The 17,060-nt window shown below is 41.2% G+C and overlaps 1 protein-coding gene across 2 annotated transcripts in view; it reads right to left on the bottom strand.

The window, feature by feature from the left end:
- Positions 1–16,460, bottom strand: part of lrch2 (leucine-rich repeats and calponin homology (CH) domain containing 2) — a 33,595-nt gene extending 17,135 nt beyond the window's left edge. The window contains exons 1-13 of one of the 2 annotated variants that reach the window (XM_085288852.1): positions 16,119–16,368; positions 7,353–7,497; positions 6,970–7,096; positions 6,117–6,222; positions 4,870–5,006; positions 4,534–4,664; positions 4,283–4,370; positions 3,070–3,166; positions 2,847–2,944; positions 2,647–2,714; positions 1,558–1,662; positions 791–859; positions 456–518 (exon numbers count right to left, since the gene is read on the bottom strand). In XM_085288852.1, coding sequence (XP_085144978.1) covers positions 456–518; positions 791–859; positions 1,558–1,662; positions 2,647–2,714; positions 2,847–2,944; positions 3,070–3,166; positions 4,283–4,370; positions 4,534–4,664; positions 4,870–5,006; positions 6,117–6,222; positions 6,970–7,096; positions 7,353–7,497; positions 16,119–16,353 — 1,469 coding nt within the window. In that variant the 5' untranslated portion in view covers positions 16,354–16,368. Of the gene's footprint in view, positions 1–455; positions 519–790; positions 860–1,557; positions 1,663–2,646; positions 2,715–2,846; positions 2,945–3,069; positions 3,167–4,282; positions 4,371–4,533; positions 4,665–4,869; positions 5,007–6,116; positions 6,223–6,969; positions 7,097–7,352; positions 7,498–16,118 lie in introns of both variants that reach the window. The other variant, XM_085288853.1, reaches the window with a different exon arrangement.
- Between the last annotated feature and the right edge of the window lie 600 nt (positions 16,461–17,060).

Genomic DNA, 17,060 nt, shown 5'->3' with positions numbered 1-17,060 from the left:
CAATCCAAAAATGGAATAAATAATGAATTTTTAAAAATACATTAAAAAAAAAATTAAAAGTAAGGTCACAATAAGTCTTTGAATGATAATGCCAGAAAAAGGAGGTGGGTTTAGATTGAAAGATTTTAGCGCTTTCAGATTCTCTCAGGGACACCAGCAGAAAATTCCATCAGCAGTCCATAAAAGCTAAAGGTTTCCTCCCCAAATGGCAGATTGGCACACAAGGAACGAGAGGGCACACTGCTTCGCACGCTTGTAAGCATGTGAAACGTACTGGAGTGACACCATGAAGTACTTTAAAAACAAGCAGAGAGGATTTAAGAATCAACACAAACTGACAGGTGCAGGGGTGGGTATTAATGTGCTTTCTTAGCAAACGTGAGTTATTTTATCTACAAAAGTTACATCTCTCTAGTTTTCTTTGGAAGCTGAAGACGCACTAGCACAGAACTCACCTGCGAGCGGTCTGAGGTGTGAGTCTCGGTTTGCTGCCGGAGCTTCCAGAGTGACTGAGGAATCTGCAGACGGACACATACGGCAAACAGACGAACACAAGAACTGTTCAAACAGGCTGAGATTACATTGCACATGCAGTGCATGAAATATTTTTTGACCATGTCACAAAAAAACCCCAAAACCTCAGTACACTGAGTCACCAAACACTGAGTCACAGGAAGTGAGTGCAAAGAATCAAAAATAGCTGCTACTTTATTCTCGTAAGACGCCTGTATGTATGAAATTAATTTGAAAAAGCAAACTGTAAACCATGACAAAAAAAAAATCGCTCTACCTGTGTGCCCGGCCGGTCACTCTCCTCCTGTGAATTAGACTTTCGGCTCTGCAAATTAAGGACCGTCGTCTAAGAAGCCACGCAAACAAGCAGTAGGCAAGTCGGGGGAACAGGAGAAGATCAGGAAATGGCAAAAGTGGAGAAGAAAAAGTCAGGTAAAGCTGATATGGGTCTGACTTGCAAAGACAAAAGCGGTAAAGTGCAGTAGGTAGAGATGTGGCGTAAAAGATTGGGCAGGAATGCTGACGCAGTGGATTTGTTCAATGAGTAAACCAAACTGTCCAGTTCACTGGAAATGTAGACTTCGATGCCTGTCTGTTTGCTCTGTCAAACCACTTACAGGACTATTACTTAAAATTTCTATACAGCAGGGCATGTATTAGTCACGGCACATTTTTTATGACTACTTTGCAAAACGCTGGCATCAAACTGATGAAGCTTAGGCAGTAATGCTGCTTTGTTTTAAAAGTCACGCTCAACGACTTTGGAAAGTTTTTAAAACAACTGTGTTTCTTTTAAAAGCTCATGATGTAAGCCTACTTTGTAACGCTTTCCTATACAGAAAATTGTTAGAAAGGAATAGATTAATGAGGACTTTAAGCGGATTTAGTAATGCTGTTGGTATTATAGGCTTGCAGGGAGAAATCGCTGTTAGGCTAACTGCAGAAAGATGTTACATGAACAACACGGATTTAAGCAGCTAAGCAAACGCTGATGTACCACACAGCTACTGTTATGTTACGAGAGTAGACGTGAGGGCCACACACCTGTTCTGCTGCTCCTGCTGCAGAAGCTGGACAGCAATCTTCCTCAGGTCAAGCACTTCCTTCAGCTCATCGTCCTCTTCCTCAGCTAGCTGCTCCTTATCAGAACTGGGAAAGGTGAGGAACAAAATTACTATCAAGTGATTAATTAGAGATATATCTAGGTGTGGGCACACATCCATTTATTATTTTCTTCATATCCAATTCAGCTTATCCCAGCTGCCACAGGGCAAAGTTTGCCCACCCCCTCCCAAGCCTGGTCATCAGTGTGTCGCAGGGCCAGCACATTTACAGACACGTGTGGAATCCCCAGTTAACCTATTATGTTTGTCTTTGGTTTCAGGCTGAGACATGCAGATGATTAAAGGGGGAAACCTGCTGGCACCACTCATCATCGAAGTCGCTGATTGATGTGAATGTCAATGCAATTTGGTAGAAAGCCATCAAACTGTGTCATCACCTAACGTGTCATTTCCAAAGAGATCTCCTTGGTAGTACATGCACAAAAAAAATAAATAATACAAAATGTCTTTTTGTGTGTGCTAAAAGCTCTGCCAAACCAAACACCAGTCTGGCCGTCACTTGCGATAAGAAACAAAGTGAAAGTTTTTTTTCTGTTCTCTCACGCCCCCTCGCTCTTTCTGCGCATGGTTTCCTCTGGTTCCTGTAAATTGCTGGAGTGGCACACCTGGTCTGTATTAACCACTCCTTGGCTCCAGTATAAATACCTAGGTCTTTCCACTCACTTTTCATTAGAGCGGGTGAGCAGTGTGGCAGTCACGCTAAGGCTAACCACTCCTGGTGTTTTCATGTCTTTTATTGGATATTTCTGATTCAGGTTTTTCTTTCAACCCGCTAGCCTTGGGGCACACTGAGCCCAACATCTTGGCTGTCCACTCTCCATATGCCTAACCTCATCTCCGGGCTTGCTTCCCGAAAACAAATTTTGCTCTGTTGGTCTGTCTGGATCTGATTTGGGTAGCAATTAGCACAACCTGTGCCAGCTCACCTTCCAGCGAGCGGTTACGTTACCCTAAAAAGTCCAGGGGATGGTGGAAAGTAACAGCATTGCACACACAAAAAAAAACTCACCCTGACTCCTCTTTCCAGCTGTCTTTATCTTTGCTTTGGTGAGACATGTTAAGAACTTTCTCCAGTTCCTGGAACGCACACAGGGACATCACGTCACGTCACGGGACCAAGCACACAGAGATAGATATTCTCTCCCAACGTGTCTTCAAAAGATTTCCCACATTCTTCTCGGTTTTCTAGACTGATTGATGAATTCATACCTTTATACAAGACACATGACTGCTTTGCTGCCCATTGCACTCTGACAGAGCAGGATCCTCGTCCGGGTTGGGCTCTATAAAGTCATAGAGATCCTGATCTGATAGAGGGAGGAAGCATCCGCGTTCATCACATGAACTGTCACATTTTTAGGCACTTTATTCAACAACCCCGTGTCTCTGTTATTGCTTTCAAAGGGAATATGTGATACTTATTTTCGGTAACCTTTGCAAGAGTCCATTTTGGAGAGGAGTGACAGGGCGTCGGCACGGGCTGTCTCTGAAACTTGAGAGTGCAGGCTGACAGTGTCATCGTCTGAAGGCTGAAGGAGAGGAAAACAGAGGAATGGGAAGTCAAGTTTCAAATGCAATCAATTCACCTGAATTATTACTGTTGCTATTTTGGGTATTTAAATGGAAAAGGATTAAAAGGAAAAAAAACCACACCTGCAACACGTGACTGTAGCATTTGCCAAGTCACGTTTACAGCCTTACTAAGCAACTTTAATGAGCAGATATATTATGTATATATTCAGTTCCTCCATTAATGATCTTTTGAGTTGCATTTGTAGTTCTTTGCATGTATCCAGACATCCTTCTGAAAGTATCATTGTCTCTTATACTGGTTTGGGTCTCGTCGGTTATTCTCCTGTCACAACAATGAGCTCACACAGTGTTTTGCAATGCTATAGCTTACAGGCATAAGGGAGGCTACTCAAGTTTTGGAGGGAAGTCCTTTAAATATGTTATTCAGAGCTGCACATTTCCACCTTCTACTGTCACATCAGTATTTTTCCATTTGGATTTCTGCTACCTTCACAAAGCTTCACGTGTTGCTGCTGACAACCAACCTCCCTGCACATTTGCTTTCCATTATCCAACAGTGCCCTGCAGGTCACATCTTGCCACTTGGTCTAGTCAGATATTTATGTTGTTTTACCAAGTGTGCTAACATTTACTTCTGTCTGTATTTTTTTTTTAAACAACAGCCCCTTTATCGTGGCAAATGATAAAGGGGCCAAGCTGCTTCTTTTCTGTGCACCTGCATGAGTGCTACTACCAAAGCCTAACGCTCTTTCCACTCCTTAGATTTAGTGTGATTAACAAGTCGACCACCTATAAAAACAGCTCATATTATATCAAGAAAATGATACGGGTTACCCTTTCATAGTTATATATCTCAATATGTGCTCTTTCTTAAGTAGTAAAATGTATTTATTTTCTCACACAAGAGAAAATAAAATTGTATTCTACTTTCTGGGGCGTGGCTCACCTAGGAGTGACAACTCCCTAATATATAAGTCTGTTTAAGCTTTCAAATCCACCCATCACTGATGAGATCTGGTTTCAGAAAAATATAGCTCAGCTCTAGGCTCCAAAACAGGAAGGCACAAGTCAGTGAGTGATGTCACATGTGTGACACTTGTTTGGACTCTCACCTCTGTTGTAGACAGCCTCTTGTCACCATTGTCACTACCAATTCCAGAGTCAGGACCGTGGTTCTTACTTGGGTAAAAATCTTCCATGCTGAAATTGTGCAAAATGACATAAATTAGACAGCATTAAATGATTAGATAGCAGAAATGCAATGCATGGTGTTTTTAACAGAATAGAAGTGATAAATAGATGCATTATGATATAATGATATACTTGATGATGGTTGCAAGTAAGTTAGTAAATCTGTCAGCACCTATCTGTTAGTGGTTGCGGTAGGCAACGCTTGCCAAGAGAGGGGAGGTCCAGGGTGTCTGGTTTCTTATCCATCCTACAAGCCTGCATGTTCAGGTACTTAAATATGTGCACTTTGCCTTTAAGACAAATCTGAAATAGATAAACACAAAATGTGTTCTTGAAGTCACTCCAACCACTACAGAGGGAACTACAAGGAAATCCACGCGGGTGGATGGGTTAGATGTACAAAAACAACCACTATTTTTTTTTTTTAAAAATCCATAAACCTCCAATTGTTCTGTACATCTGTTCCCACATATGGGCAAAAGCACCACCATAAAGCAAATCCTCATACCTGTGCCGGTGGAGACTGCATAGGGTTGTTGTCTAGGATGATGTGCTGCAGTTGCCTCAGCTTCCTGTAGGCTGGAGGAATCTCTGTGATCTTATTGCAGGAGAAGTCAAGTCGGATGAGAGGCAGGTCAGCCAACTCTGAAAATACAAATAACAAGAAACTGATGTGCACTGCTTCGACTGCACAATCATCAGAAATTTGTATGTGCTGTTAGGGTAGATCTTATAAAAATAGTTTAACAACATCATTAAAACAGAGTCAAGTTCTTGTTTTTGGGCTCTTATCTTAACCCTGAAGCAACCACAATAATTCAGCAAATAAAAAAAGATCATATCTGGTCATATCTGTATCTATAAATATGTTATTACACATTTTTTTTCAATTGCTCTGTTTGTCATAATGTACTCTTTCCATCCATCTATGGCAGAGGTTCTAATGTTAAGCTTTTCAAAAGTACTTTAATGTAAAAAGGGGTTAACTTGACTTGTGATTAAAATGCATTTCATCCTTCAAAATTAATGGCAATATTTTGCTATGGTTCTTACTTTAAGGGCATGTAGAAATATGGGTAAAAGTATCTCTAACTGCTTTTAAGGGGATTTTTTTAGTTCATTGTGTTGAACACGTGATTTTTTATACAGAATTTTATAAATATTATTAATCTGTTAGACCGGTTTATGTATATATTTTCACGGACCGGCCTTTAAGGTGTCGTGGATATATACAACAAAATAAAACCAGTACCGGTACAGATTTATTCATAACACACGGGAAAAGACCCACGGAAACCAAGTCAACAATAAAAACGATTAAAAAATAACGATAAAAAAATAATAAAAACCCTCAAAACCATAAATTTCACACCCGATCTTTAACTCTCCTGGCCTGGTACTAAAAAAGCCACGGACCAGTACCGGTCCACGGCCCAGGGGTTGGGGACCGCTGTGTTAGACAACAGCACAGACTGCATGGATTCATGTGCCACACGTAGGAATTGCTCGAGTTGGGCTTGTCAATTCAGGTATCCTTAGTTATTCAGACATATATTACTATAATTTATTAAGTTGCCTTCTGCTATGTTTATCTGTGCCAACAGTAACAAGACAGGCAACACAAAACATAAAAAGCACAGTTGTATCTCTTGGCTGTGAAAGTCTGGCATAGATGCCAAAATGTCTCAGTGATGCGCAATCAATGCGTCTCAAGTGAAAGAAACACACAGAGAGCTTCATGAGTGATGGATTTACCATCAGGCAGCATGTGAAGACTATTCTTCCTGATGTTGAGTTCTCTCAAGGCTTGAAGCTTTCCAACTTGAGCAGGCAGCGCCTGGATCTCGTTTGAGCTCACGTCCTGAAATCCAACCCAGCAGGGGGAGGCAAAGAGTGAGAAACTGAATTATTAGCGTTCACTCTCTCACCTCTCACACACACATACATATAGAAAAATGGGAAATGGGTGCAGCAACTTACTGAGACATGCAAAGAACATAGAAATATAGCATAAAAGGCAAAGGCAGAGTTTGTACAAATCTATTGAGCTTGGAAGTCCATATTTAGTATGACCACCTTTATTCTTCACCACAGCCTGAACTCTCTTAAGGCAGCTTTCTTGTCATTTCTTTAAGCAGTCCTAAGGCATAGTTCTCCAGGCTTCTTGAAGGACAATAAAAGCTCTTCTTTAGGTTGGATCTTTTGTTCTCTTCTCTGTCATGATCATCTCGCACTGCTGCAGGTAGTCTTTCAGGCCTGTCACATTTTCTTTTGTCATCACTTTGTCCAGTTTTTAAGAACATACTGCACACCATGCTGAGATATGTCAAGTTCTTGGCTAATAGCTTATTGGGAATCACCTTGTTGGTGTAAAAATACAATTTTATGTCTATTGAACTGTGTTATCTGGCATTTTCTTATAGATTCAACTAAATGAATTGGAACAAACGGTTGTGTTTTTGTGACAGGCTGCTAGTTAAAAAGTGCCTAAAGACACAATTTAAAATTGATTCTTTGCTAAGTTTTCTGTTATGTGTAGACAGAACACTGGTGTATGTGCCTCAAGCTCTGTACTGTATACAAAGGCTGATGTATACAGGCTGCTCACCAGTTCCATTAAGTCTTTGGCCTTGCCAATCTCTTCAGGGATGGACACAAGCTTGTTGTTGCTCACAAGCAAAACCTTCAGGGGAAGGTTGAAAAGGTATTTCGGCAACACTGTCAGAAGATTTCGGCTGCAGAGAAAGACAAAACAATGACCTGCATTTAAAATAGCATACAGAAGCGTGTAACACTGAGACGATGGTGACTGGGAATTGAGTTGTAGCAAAAGAGGAAACATCTCTTTCGCACGAGCATTTTCACCCTGTAAGTAAGGTGAAAGGGGAACAGGCACTTTTTTGGCATATAACTGAATACCAACATTCGCTCCTTTTGTATTCAATTAGAGTCTGAAACAATAATAAAAGTATAGTGTTAGCAATGGCTCACCTGATGTCCAGATAAGTCAGCATCTGCAGATTGATAATAGCTTCTGGGATGCACTTAATGCAGTTGTGGTAGAGGTTGAGTGACTCCAGGGGGGCAAACAGACACACTTCTGGGGGGATTTCTGTGAGACGATTCTTAGACAGATCTGCAAGGAGAAGAAACAGAATACTTGTGTGCATAAGCACACTGGTGACAAACTCATTATAACCCTTTAACATCAGTTATGTGTGCTTTTTGCACAAGAAGCCATTTCCAAAGCCTCGAAACACTGATCAATACATATCTGTGACAGAGCAGTAGGAAACGTAGCTCTTCATCGAACGTTGGTCTAATATTACACCAGAGTCTTGGGCTTTATAGGTTTGAGTGCTGCCGGCGGGGTCATACGTCAGTATTTCCAGCATCGATCTCACTGGGAGTGGCACGTTAATGGCTTTAGATTTGTATGAATGAGTGGAGAGTGTTGGAACTCATCCTACATCTGTCGTTTTTTTTTTTTTGAAAGACAAGTTAACAACAAAATAAAATAACCATAATTTTTTTTCTGGGTTACTTTTTGAAGAGAAGAATCAGGTTTGCTGAGGCACAGAATAATTTATTTAGGATCCTTTATAGGATTTATCTCTTTTTATTAAAAGAACGGTCAAAAGTGAATGAGTTCTATGATTGCATTTAACTGAAATAAGTCTTTTTATACAAACTCAACATATTTGCAATCATTTTATGATATATAATAGAACAATACCAGAGTAAACAACCATACTATCAACTGTTAAGGCTATAATAGCATGGCAGCATATCACAATGGCTAAATTGTTTTTCACGTTTAAGAGCTTAGTTCACCTTCACTCATATTAAAACCCACGCCAACAGTTCAATGTTAAGAGTTTTGCATGCATTTCTTAGTTAAGATATCAACAAAGTTACAAGGAATTCGTCTTAGGAGTCACTATTGTCCCTTGCCAAGTTCAATGCCAACCCATCTCAATCCTGTCACGACGTGTCACCTACAGTAAAACACCCGGTGCCAACTTCAAGGTGTGGCTAGAAAGGAAAATGAGTATGAGTCACCTTCTCCTAAACTTGTCGAGCTGTCTGTTGTGTCGCCTGATAACACTGAAGTTAGCTTCTAAATTGGCAGAAGATGAATGTTTAGCACACAGATTTGATAAGTAGGACACTTTCGTGTTTGCCAAACATATCTGTACAAACAAATGAGGTCAATTTTACCATTTTTATGTCGACCGAATCAGACGAGGCCTTTCGTTCAAGATATTTTGTGTAAACGACAAAGCGACAGCAGAAGTAGCGGTTAAACACGCTCTGTTTAACCGCTGAAGGCAGTTTGCTAAAAAAAAAATCATAGCCATGCATTAATGAGCTACATGCATGTGCTTTTGTTCTGCAACAGGAACATGAATGTAATCTCTGCTTCCACCCCCCATTTTTATCTGCCTGCTGTAATAAAATATTTAGAATTCATCCCAACAACGTCAAATAAAGGAAGCATACAGATACAGATGCTTAAGCTCATTATGCAGATATCTGTCCTCAGCCAGCATTCAGAATTTCCACATGTATTCCAAATACTTACTTTGGAAAGTCATATTAAATAATGTTTATCCTATATACTGCTGATGGTCTTTGAGGCTCAGTCTTCAACCTATGTTGCAAGAGGAAAACAGGAAGGTTCATCCACTGAAACATGACGATTAAATTTCACTGCTACCTGCCAACAAAATGTAAATATGCCCTGTGATCAATTGAAGCATAGCTTAACGCTTTATTTTCTTTTAAAGGTCTTTAGATCGTGCCCACATTTCCGCTTAAATAATCACTGACCCCGTGCACTTTAACCAGAAACACAAGGATACTTGTAAGGTTACCTTGCACTGCACTGAATTCCCCGTCAAACACTTATTGATTCAGTGTCTATAAATTATGTGTGTACGTGTCTGCGTGTGTGCTGTTGGTATTCTACTCGTGTTTCACTAACCTAAATCTGTTAACACAGTTACATTATGAGGATGTCTGCTACAAAGTAACATAAATCACTACCTACTAAGATTAATGCCTTTTTAAAGGTTGGGCAAATAGTAGTTTAGATCAGAGGAAATTGACAGTAAGTCAAGTTAATGTCCTTTAAATTCTTTGAGAATGTGGACACATTGGCACATCACTTTTCTAAAAGCACCTTACACCGCAACCTGAGTCTTACAACTCTGTTTTTCTACTGTACACATGCTCACATACGGATAACACACCAGGGTTCGGTGTAAGGGTTCAGTATCGTGGCAAGGACATTTCAACATGAGGAGAGTAGCAGGGGGTTAGTGAACAACCCGCTCTCCCTCCTGAGCCGTGCGTGTCTGTGTCCGTGTGCGTGTGTGTGCACGCGTGAACAATCTTGTCTTGTGAATTATCTCTGGGTGACAAGATAATTAGAGTGAGGAGCTGCTGCTGCAGAGCTCCAGATAAACAGAAGGCTTTCAATTATTCTGTCCCACATAACCAAAGTGCGCTATCCTTTGCTTGGGAAAACCAAACACTGCTGCGCCTCCATCCCCTCATTATGTGAAATTACATATAGGCACCACTATTTATTAAACAACTGAGCTACAGTATAAAGGTTTTAATGAAACTAAATTCACTTACCTGCTATTAAATGTTACTGTTTAGTATGAAGGATATCGTATCTAGTATTTAAATATGGGAAGTAAGGCCTTTATTCATTCATCCCCAGTGCAATGTAACACCTTCTCTACTTTTACTGAAGGTTGTTATCAGCTATGAAAAGAAACTGACCCGAATTGTATTGAAATGGCCTGATTTACCTGCATTTTAACATTACATACTATATGTTGAACCTTTCGCCCCATTCGGTCAGATTACAAGATAGTTTGAGGAGAACAAAACCGCCTGAAGAATCAGACAAACTGAAGAATCAATAATAAACTAGATATTTGTTCCATATCCTTTATATCAGATGTCAGTGTCCTCCGTGATCTTAGTCATTATCACTACTTGTCGGACATTTGATTGCAGCAGTTATTGTCTGGAGGGATAATTCTTGTTTTTGTTGTTTGTTAATTAATACCAGGGAAAAGAGAAAGTTGCATTTATTACATACATGCCACTAATACATGAAAGCAGATTAGCTTTCTGGTGCTACTAGTCTGATTCCTAATATGGCTTCTCACAATAGCATTTAAACAAAAGTGCCACTAGTTGCAGCAAAACTAGTGACTAGTCAAACTAAAACTAGTCAGTTAAAATGACCAAACGTCCAGACAGTGGTTATAGAAAACTAAGGTCAGATAATATGGATTTAAAGCTCAAGCAGGTTTCCACAGATAGGCTCTGACTGTGTAGTTGTCTATGGGCTCTGACAGCAGTCAGTAAGCAGAAGTGAGAAGCAGACTATGACACAGTCAGCAGCACAAAGGGAAAAGAAGCCAAAGGGTTAAGGGAAGCAGAAATTACCACATGGGGAAAGACTAATGCTGAGGTCACAAGGTATGCACGCTTTCCATTAAGACTAAACTCTGCCTCTCCCTCAGGCTTGGACCTTGATGCTGTAACCCAGCTGCATATAGTCAATTCCCCCATCTCCCTCCACACCCTAATCTGGTCCCACAACTGGGTATTCTGTGTTAGTAGCTGAATCATCTGGGTGATGGGGGAGCTGGGGGGTAGGTGGAGACAGGCTTTATATGCCTGTCTATCTTTTCCCACTTTTCCCTCCTCCAACCTAGGCCACGCACCATCTGCAGCGCACAGTGGGTCTTTAATCCACCTGCTTGCAGCCTCAAGCTCCCACAGAACAAGGCCCGCCAGGCAGAGAAGCACTCCACCAAGGCTCCACGGCACCATCAATCTATTCATTTGTGTTCGTAGTGCAGATGCTGCTTGGATATGTCCTTCCATGACACAGCAAAATGAATACTAATTGCTTTCTTCTGGAGCAAACAGTGAGTCTCTGATCAGCAAGAGACTGATTTTGAAGAGAGGATAAAAATAGCTTTAAGTTGCTATTTAGAAATTCAGCTTGTTATCACTAAGTTATTTGTCTCTAAGCTGCAGGAAAATGAGCCCATCATACTCTATTTACTGTATTCTGTCAATAATGCCGCAGGATTCAGTTTAATGAAAACATGGAAGGTGCATGTCAAGGTGTCAAGGAGATGATTAATTGGGGTTAATTAATTTTCACCCTGCAGCAGATGTGCCACAGCCACTATGGCTGTCAGGATTTGGGTGTGGTCCGGTGCTGCGGGTTGGACCGTGCAGAGTGCTCTTTGTGAGATTTGGCCTTAGAGATCGGGTAGTCTCTTGATCAGCTGCGTTTGTTCAGCTACTGTGCAGGGGTTGTCCGTGAGAGCTTGTAATCACCGTCAGGCACTAACGCGGTCCAATTGATCCATGAACCGCATCCTTTGATCTCTGCCCAATCCAGATGCTTCAGGATTGGGCAGAGACATGCTTCAGCAGCACCCGGTGTTGACAGACACACAGACACATTAATATGCGAAAACATTAATATAGATATAGATGCTATAGATGTGCAGAAACGGCTTCTTTTCCTGGACCATTTGGTCTGTAAACAAACACTATCCCCCTACACCGCATCCCTGTCCACCCACCTACCAATCTGAGCCATGGTCTTAGTAACCCTCATCACTCAGGCCACTCACAAGGACTCTACTCAGACCAAGTCCTTTGCAACCTGATCTGTAATGTGTGCCTTTCCCTTGTTTTGTATATATTTCTCCTGTTTGTTAGTTATTCCTGCTGCCTTACTATTTTTATTTACAGTAAAGGGCTATTCTATTCTATTCTATGATCATAGGCTTTTCAGACGTATTTGATTTTTGTTCAAACTATTTATTATACATTTAGCGCCTAAGATATTAACCCCAACATTAATTTTTCACTGAGTCTATTACACCAGAAATTAATTGAATGAAATTAAATCACATGTCAAGCATTTGATTCATGTTCCTATTTTTAAATGAAGAAGCAGACACTCTGGTTGTGTCACACTACACAAATTTGGACACTACAAATGTCTGATTGGAAAATTCAGACATGCCACATTGTTCCTGTTAAATTCTAACACATCCTACTTTGAGACGACACTAAAATAGTCACACTCTGTTATATGACACACACATTTCTAATTTACTGTGGTTATACCTTCATTTGTTGAGCTTTTTGTCACGCACGTACGCCACGCAGATAAAGCCTAGCTGCGAACTAAAAGAAAAATTCTGTGAACATGTCCTTGGTGCCTTTTTAAAATGTGAATGTTACTTCTGTTGAACGTGTTTGTAACTCCAGTGCTTTTTAAGCTGTTGCTTCACAGAAAAGAATCAATTAGAGACCACCGTTTCATTTTCTGATCATTTTACATTCAAGTCTAAATGTTTAACAGTGGCATCATTAATATACAGGCCTGCGTCTATAACCCAGTCTAGGCGTGGGTGAGTAAAGGCCTTTATCTCTGATATTTTTCAAAGACTACCTTCAACTAAAGGAAACTAACAATTTTCTCAAAAAGGGATTTAAAGGAAAATTTTATGTTGTGTCTCATATATAAGACATAATTATGGGACGACTCTGTTGCCCGAAGCGCTTGCTGTTCTGCACAGGCTTTCAGGAGAGACAGAGGATGTTTGATTTAACAGAGCACAGAGAATGAGCAGCACTTTTAAAGCCTTTGGGGGGCGTCAGCCTGCTTGAACTTTAATGAGCTGTGGCGCTTTCAGTATTTACACTGGTTGATTATTAAGGCAGAGAATGTTTGCTTGATACTTGTGTCCTTGTGGAGGCCGTCCTTGAAGAGTTTAACTTATAAGGAATGCAGCAGCACCTTGTGAGATTTACTGTGCACACAAAGTCCCACAAAATCGAATAAAGAATGCCCAAGTTGCATTTTGGCCCCCTGTTTCAAGGACTTCCAGTATCTTAGTGGGCTTTTTGGTTTGTTCTTGGCTGTCAAATTATCTCTTTTTGTGACAAAAACTGCATTACACGCCTTTTTTCACTTACCTCTTCATTTTGGCTATTAAATATTAGATCAAACTATTAGTGGATGACGGAGTAATTAGCCAGACAGTGAAGTGTTTATAGTGTGATGACAGATTAGGTGCGATCTTCAATTGTGGCACAGCCATTAAAAATGGAAGATAAAACCACACACTAAATCTAATGCATGTATTGTTGATTAAACCATAAATGAGTCATCATGGTCTCCAAGAAATCCCAATTTGAAATGTCTTTATTAGCATTTTTCCTGAGAAGTCACAGAAACAGCTGGTGTAAACTTGGCTGAATATCTGACAATAATGCACACCTGTGAAGGTACGGTGAAGGCACCTCGCGGCGGTGGGGTAATGGCAGGTAGAGGCATGCTGGGGTTATGAACCAGATAGATGCACTAACCCGCATGCACTTCTACACAAGTTCGGGGCAGCATTCTCAGCGCTTTCCCTGTGGGAAAACAACCCGACTGGAGACAAACTAGCAGCAGCACACTGCAAACGGACACCCTCGTGTGATGTCCGCTCCCTTTTTGGTTGCTGCTTAGCCGTCAGATGAATCCGTTCGCTTTCTAAGAGCAGCAACGCAATGTTATCGAAATAGCTTATCACGAGACATATCAAGAGCCACTTCTTCTTTTTTTAAACGCCTTTCAGTTTTCAGGTGTAACAAATAATGTAGCTTAACAAGCTGGGTCTTAGTTTACAGAGCTGGCACTGTTCAGTGAGGACTGAAAGCTGCAGCAAAGACTTATAAGAAAAGATGCATTAAAGTTAACTTTAAATTGCATCTGATTTTGACTGAGCCAGCAAAAGTGACACCGTTTCTATTTGCAGCAGAGATTGCAATTGATGTAAAGGGTAGCGCCGTGAGGTGTTGATCTCTCTTCGCACATCTGAAAGTGACACTTCCCTTCTGGCACACCTTTAATTTGACAGAGTGAAATGAAGGCGTGAGATACAAGCGCGAGGCGTGCAGCATTTACAGCACCTGAATTGCACTGGCACAGAAATATAAACCTTCCCACCTCTTCGAGTTATCATCGCTGTTATAATGAGCACTCCAGATAATAGAAGCTGTTTCTAAATTTAAAACGCAAATAAATAAATAAATAAAACTCTTGGCAGATGTTTTGACTGAAGTTCAATGGAGCAAAGCTGACTAGTAGAAGAGCAGATCATTACAAAGACGGCCTAACAGTCTGTAAATAGTTCACCCCAAACTTCCTGTTTTGCGGTTTGTCACGAAACATGACTGGCAATCTGTGTAAAACAAAAAGGCCCTGAGCTCCTCTGGGTTATTAATGGTGTGTATTGTTATAAGTCCTGTTTATTCTGGAGAATTAGCACATATGACTATCAAATGAGCAAATTTCCATAGATCTGGGTGGACAAGCCCACTCACAAAATGATTACTAACGACTAAGAACAGCAGAGCAGCATGTAAGAAAATAGTTGGATTATAGCTTAGTACTGGAAGACATGTCTGCTTGTTCAGCAAACCTTTCACCTCCTACCAAGCCCACAACTGATTTTCAGTGGCTGGAGCCCTGTGCATATCGTGCTTTTTGCTTTATTTTTGATTCAGTAATTAAACAAGTCACTTTCAGGTGTGCTCAAAGAAGACTGTCTAGATGTGAAGAGGTTCTGAAATCTTGGAGTAGAAAATTTTAACACCCTGGGGGTACGGGTAAGGGTAAGAGCTGCACATGATGACAGATTAACACCAGATGGTCTATGGACACATCAGAGGAGGAGACTATCATTTCTGAGATTTGGCATCTTCCACATGCTCATGTTAATGCTTGGAAATGATAAATAGCAAGCCAGTATTACCAAAATTACCAAATGTGTGCAAAAAGATGAATATATGTATGTCTACCCTAATTAAACGCACAGCCACTGAAGTCAGGCCATTCCCAATAAAACTTATGTATGTATGACCTCACACTGATAACACAGACTGCTGAAAAACGTGACACTAATACTGACCCACTAACTACGGTTAAGGGTGACCCAGAAAAAGATCGCCCAATAAAGACACGGGTTAAAACAGGAATCAGCCTACACGTGAAACCAAAAGTAAACCCGTGTCTTCCTCCTGTCTGGTACATTACAAGCTACACTATATGGGCATATACAGCCAAGCAACCAAAGGGGCGTGAGGCTGCCAGCAAGTACCCTGCATCTTTTGTCTGATTGTGCCGAATATGAAAAAAGCCGCGCGCGTGTGTGTGCCACATGTTCATCACAAATGATATTCATTGAGCAAGAATCACACTCTTCGTTGCCGCAGTCTTCATTCGTGTAGTGCTCCAGCTGCCCCGTGCCGAATCAGCTGCAGCTTGGTGTGCAAACCACTGCACAGCACCTACTTGGGTGCGCCTGCCGTCTCATTCATGTGTCTCGGGGGGGGGGGGGGACTGAAAGCTACTGGCGTCGACCAACACAACAGCGCACTAAACTACAGATATACGAGCCCCGGTGGACAGTAATTACAAGCAGGATGTAGCAAATGTGCATTTACAGAAGTCCGCGGAGTACACGGTATACTCCTATAAATAATGTCACGTTATCATAATCCTACACGTTATTGCGCCTTTATCCACAAAATCGAGATAAAATCCATGCACAATGCGGACATGCTGCATTCATCCACGAGTACGTGTTTTCTGTTGGTTTACGTTTTGTTTCCTGTAGTCCTCACGCGTGCACACCAACCCACCTGCTTGTGTTGTATCGGTGAGATCGTAGCTCATCCCCGGGTACTCCCTCAGCTTCCTGCCGCTCAGGTTCAGTATCCCCGAGCACACGGCATCCTCCAGAGCCCGGTCCAGGCTTCGGGCCGTGTGGTGCTGCTGCTGGAACGGTGTGATGCCCGGGCTCCAGTGAGGTCCGGTGGGATAGTGATGGCTTTGTAGAGCGGTGACAGCTCCCACGCCTCCCTGACTGGACGCCATTTTTTAAAAGAAAAAGAAAAAAAGAAAAGAAAAAGAAAAAAAAGAAATTACTCTTACAATAATAACAGCGCACAGCGGCAGTTTCTCCGCCCATGCGCATACACGGTACATTCCCAGCACGGACGCTAGGGGATGGGCTTCTGAGGTATTGGTGCTGCTGCTGCTACTACTGCTGCTGCTGGTGATGATGATGATGATGAGGGGATATGGTGGCCATTTTGGGCTTTTAACCCTTTTTTCTCTCCATCTGGTAATAAACACCTTTTAACAGGAGACCCAGAATGACACAGGGGGCACAAGCATAGCACATTAATTGGTGCACTGTAGATAGTTATTTAAAAAATGTTTAGCGTATAAAGGTTTATTATAACATTGAAATAAAACATATATAATCTAACATGTTTCTATAGTACAGCTCTCATCACATTCACTGGATATCGCTAATCATTTACTGCTTTACTGCTCCTGGTTGTCTGAACAGTGAGTCAAATAATTATCCTCTTCAGTCATTGTGAAAACTTCTCCACCATCATACCCGGGTCCTAATGGGGCATTCCACTATCCCAGTAATGTCACAGAATGGTGCTAAAGTAAACTGAAGGTTATCCAAAACAACCCTCATGTGCCATCCATCCATCTATCTATCTATCTATCTATCTATCTATCTATCTATCTATCTATCTATCTATCTATCTATCTATCTATCT

This window comes from Mchenga conophoros, linkage group LG10, assembly GCF_057382185.1.
Source record: "Mchenga conophoros isolate Kocher_MC1m ecotype Shallow Benthic linkage group LG10, M_conophoros_male_GT1.1, whole genome shotgun sequence".
In the NCBI taxonomy this organism is placed as follows: Eukaryota; Metazoa; Chordata; class Actinopteri; order Cichliformes; family Cichlidae; genus Mchenga; species Mchenga conophoros.
The sequence above is the reverse complement of the archived record's forward strand: the minus strand, read 5'-3'. Positions and strand labels throughout refer to the sequence as shown.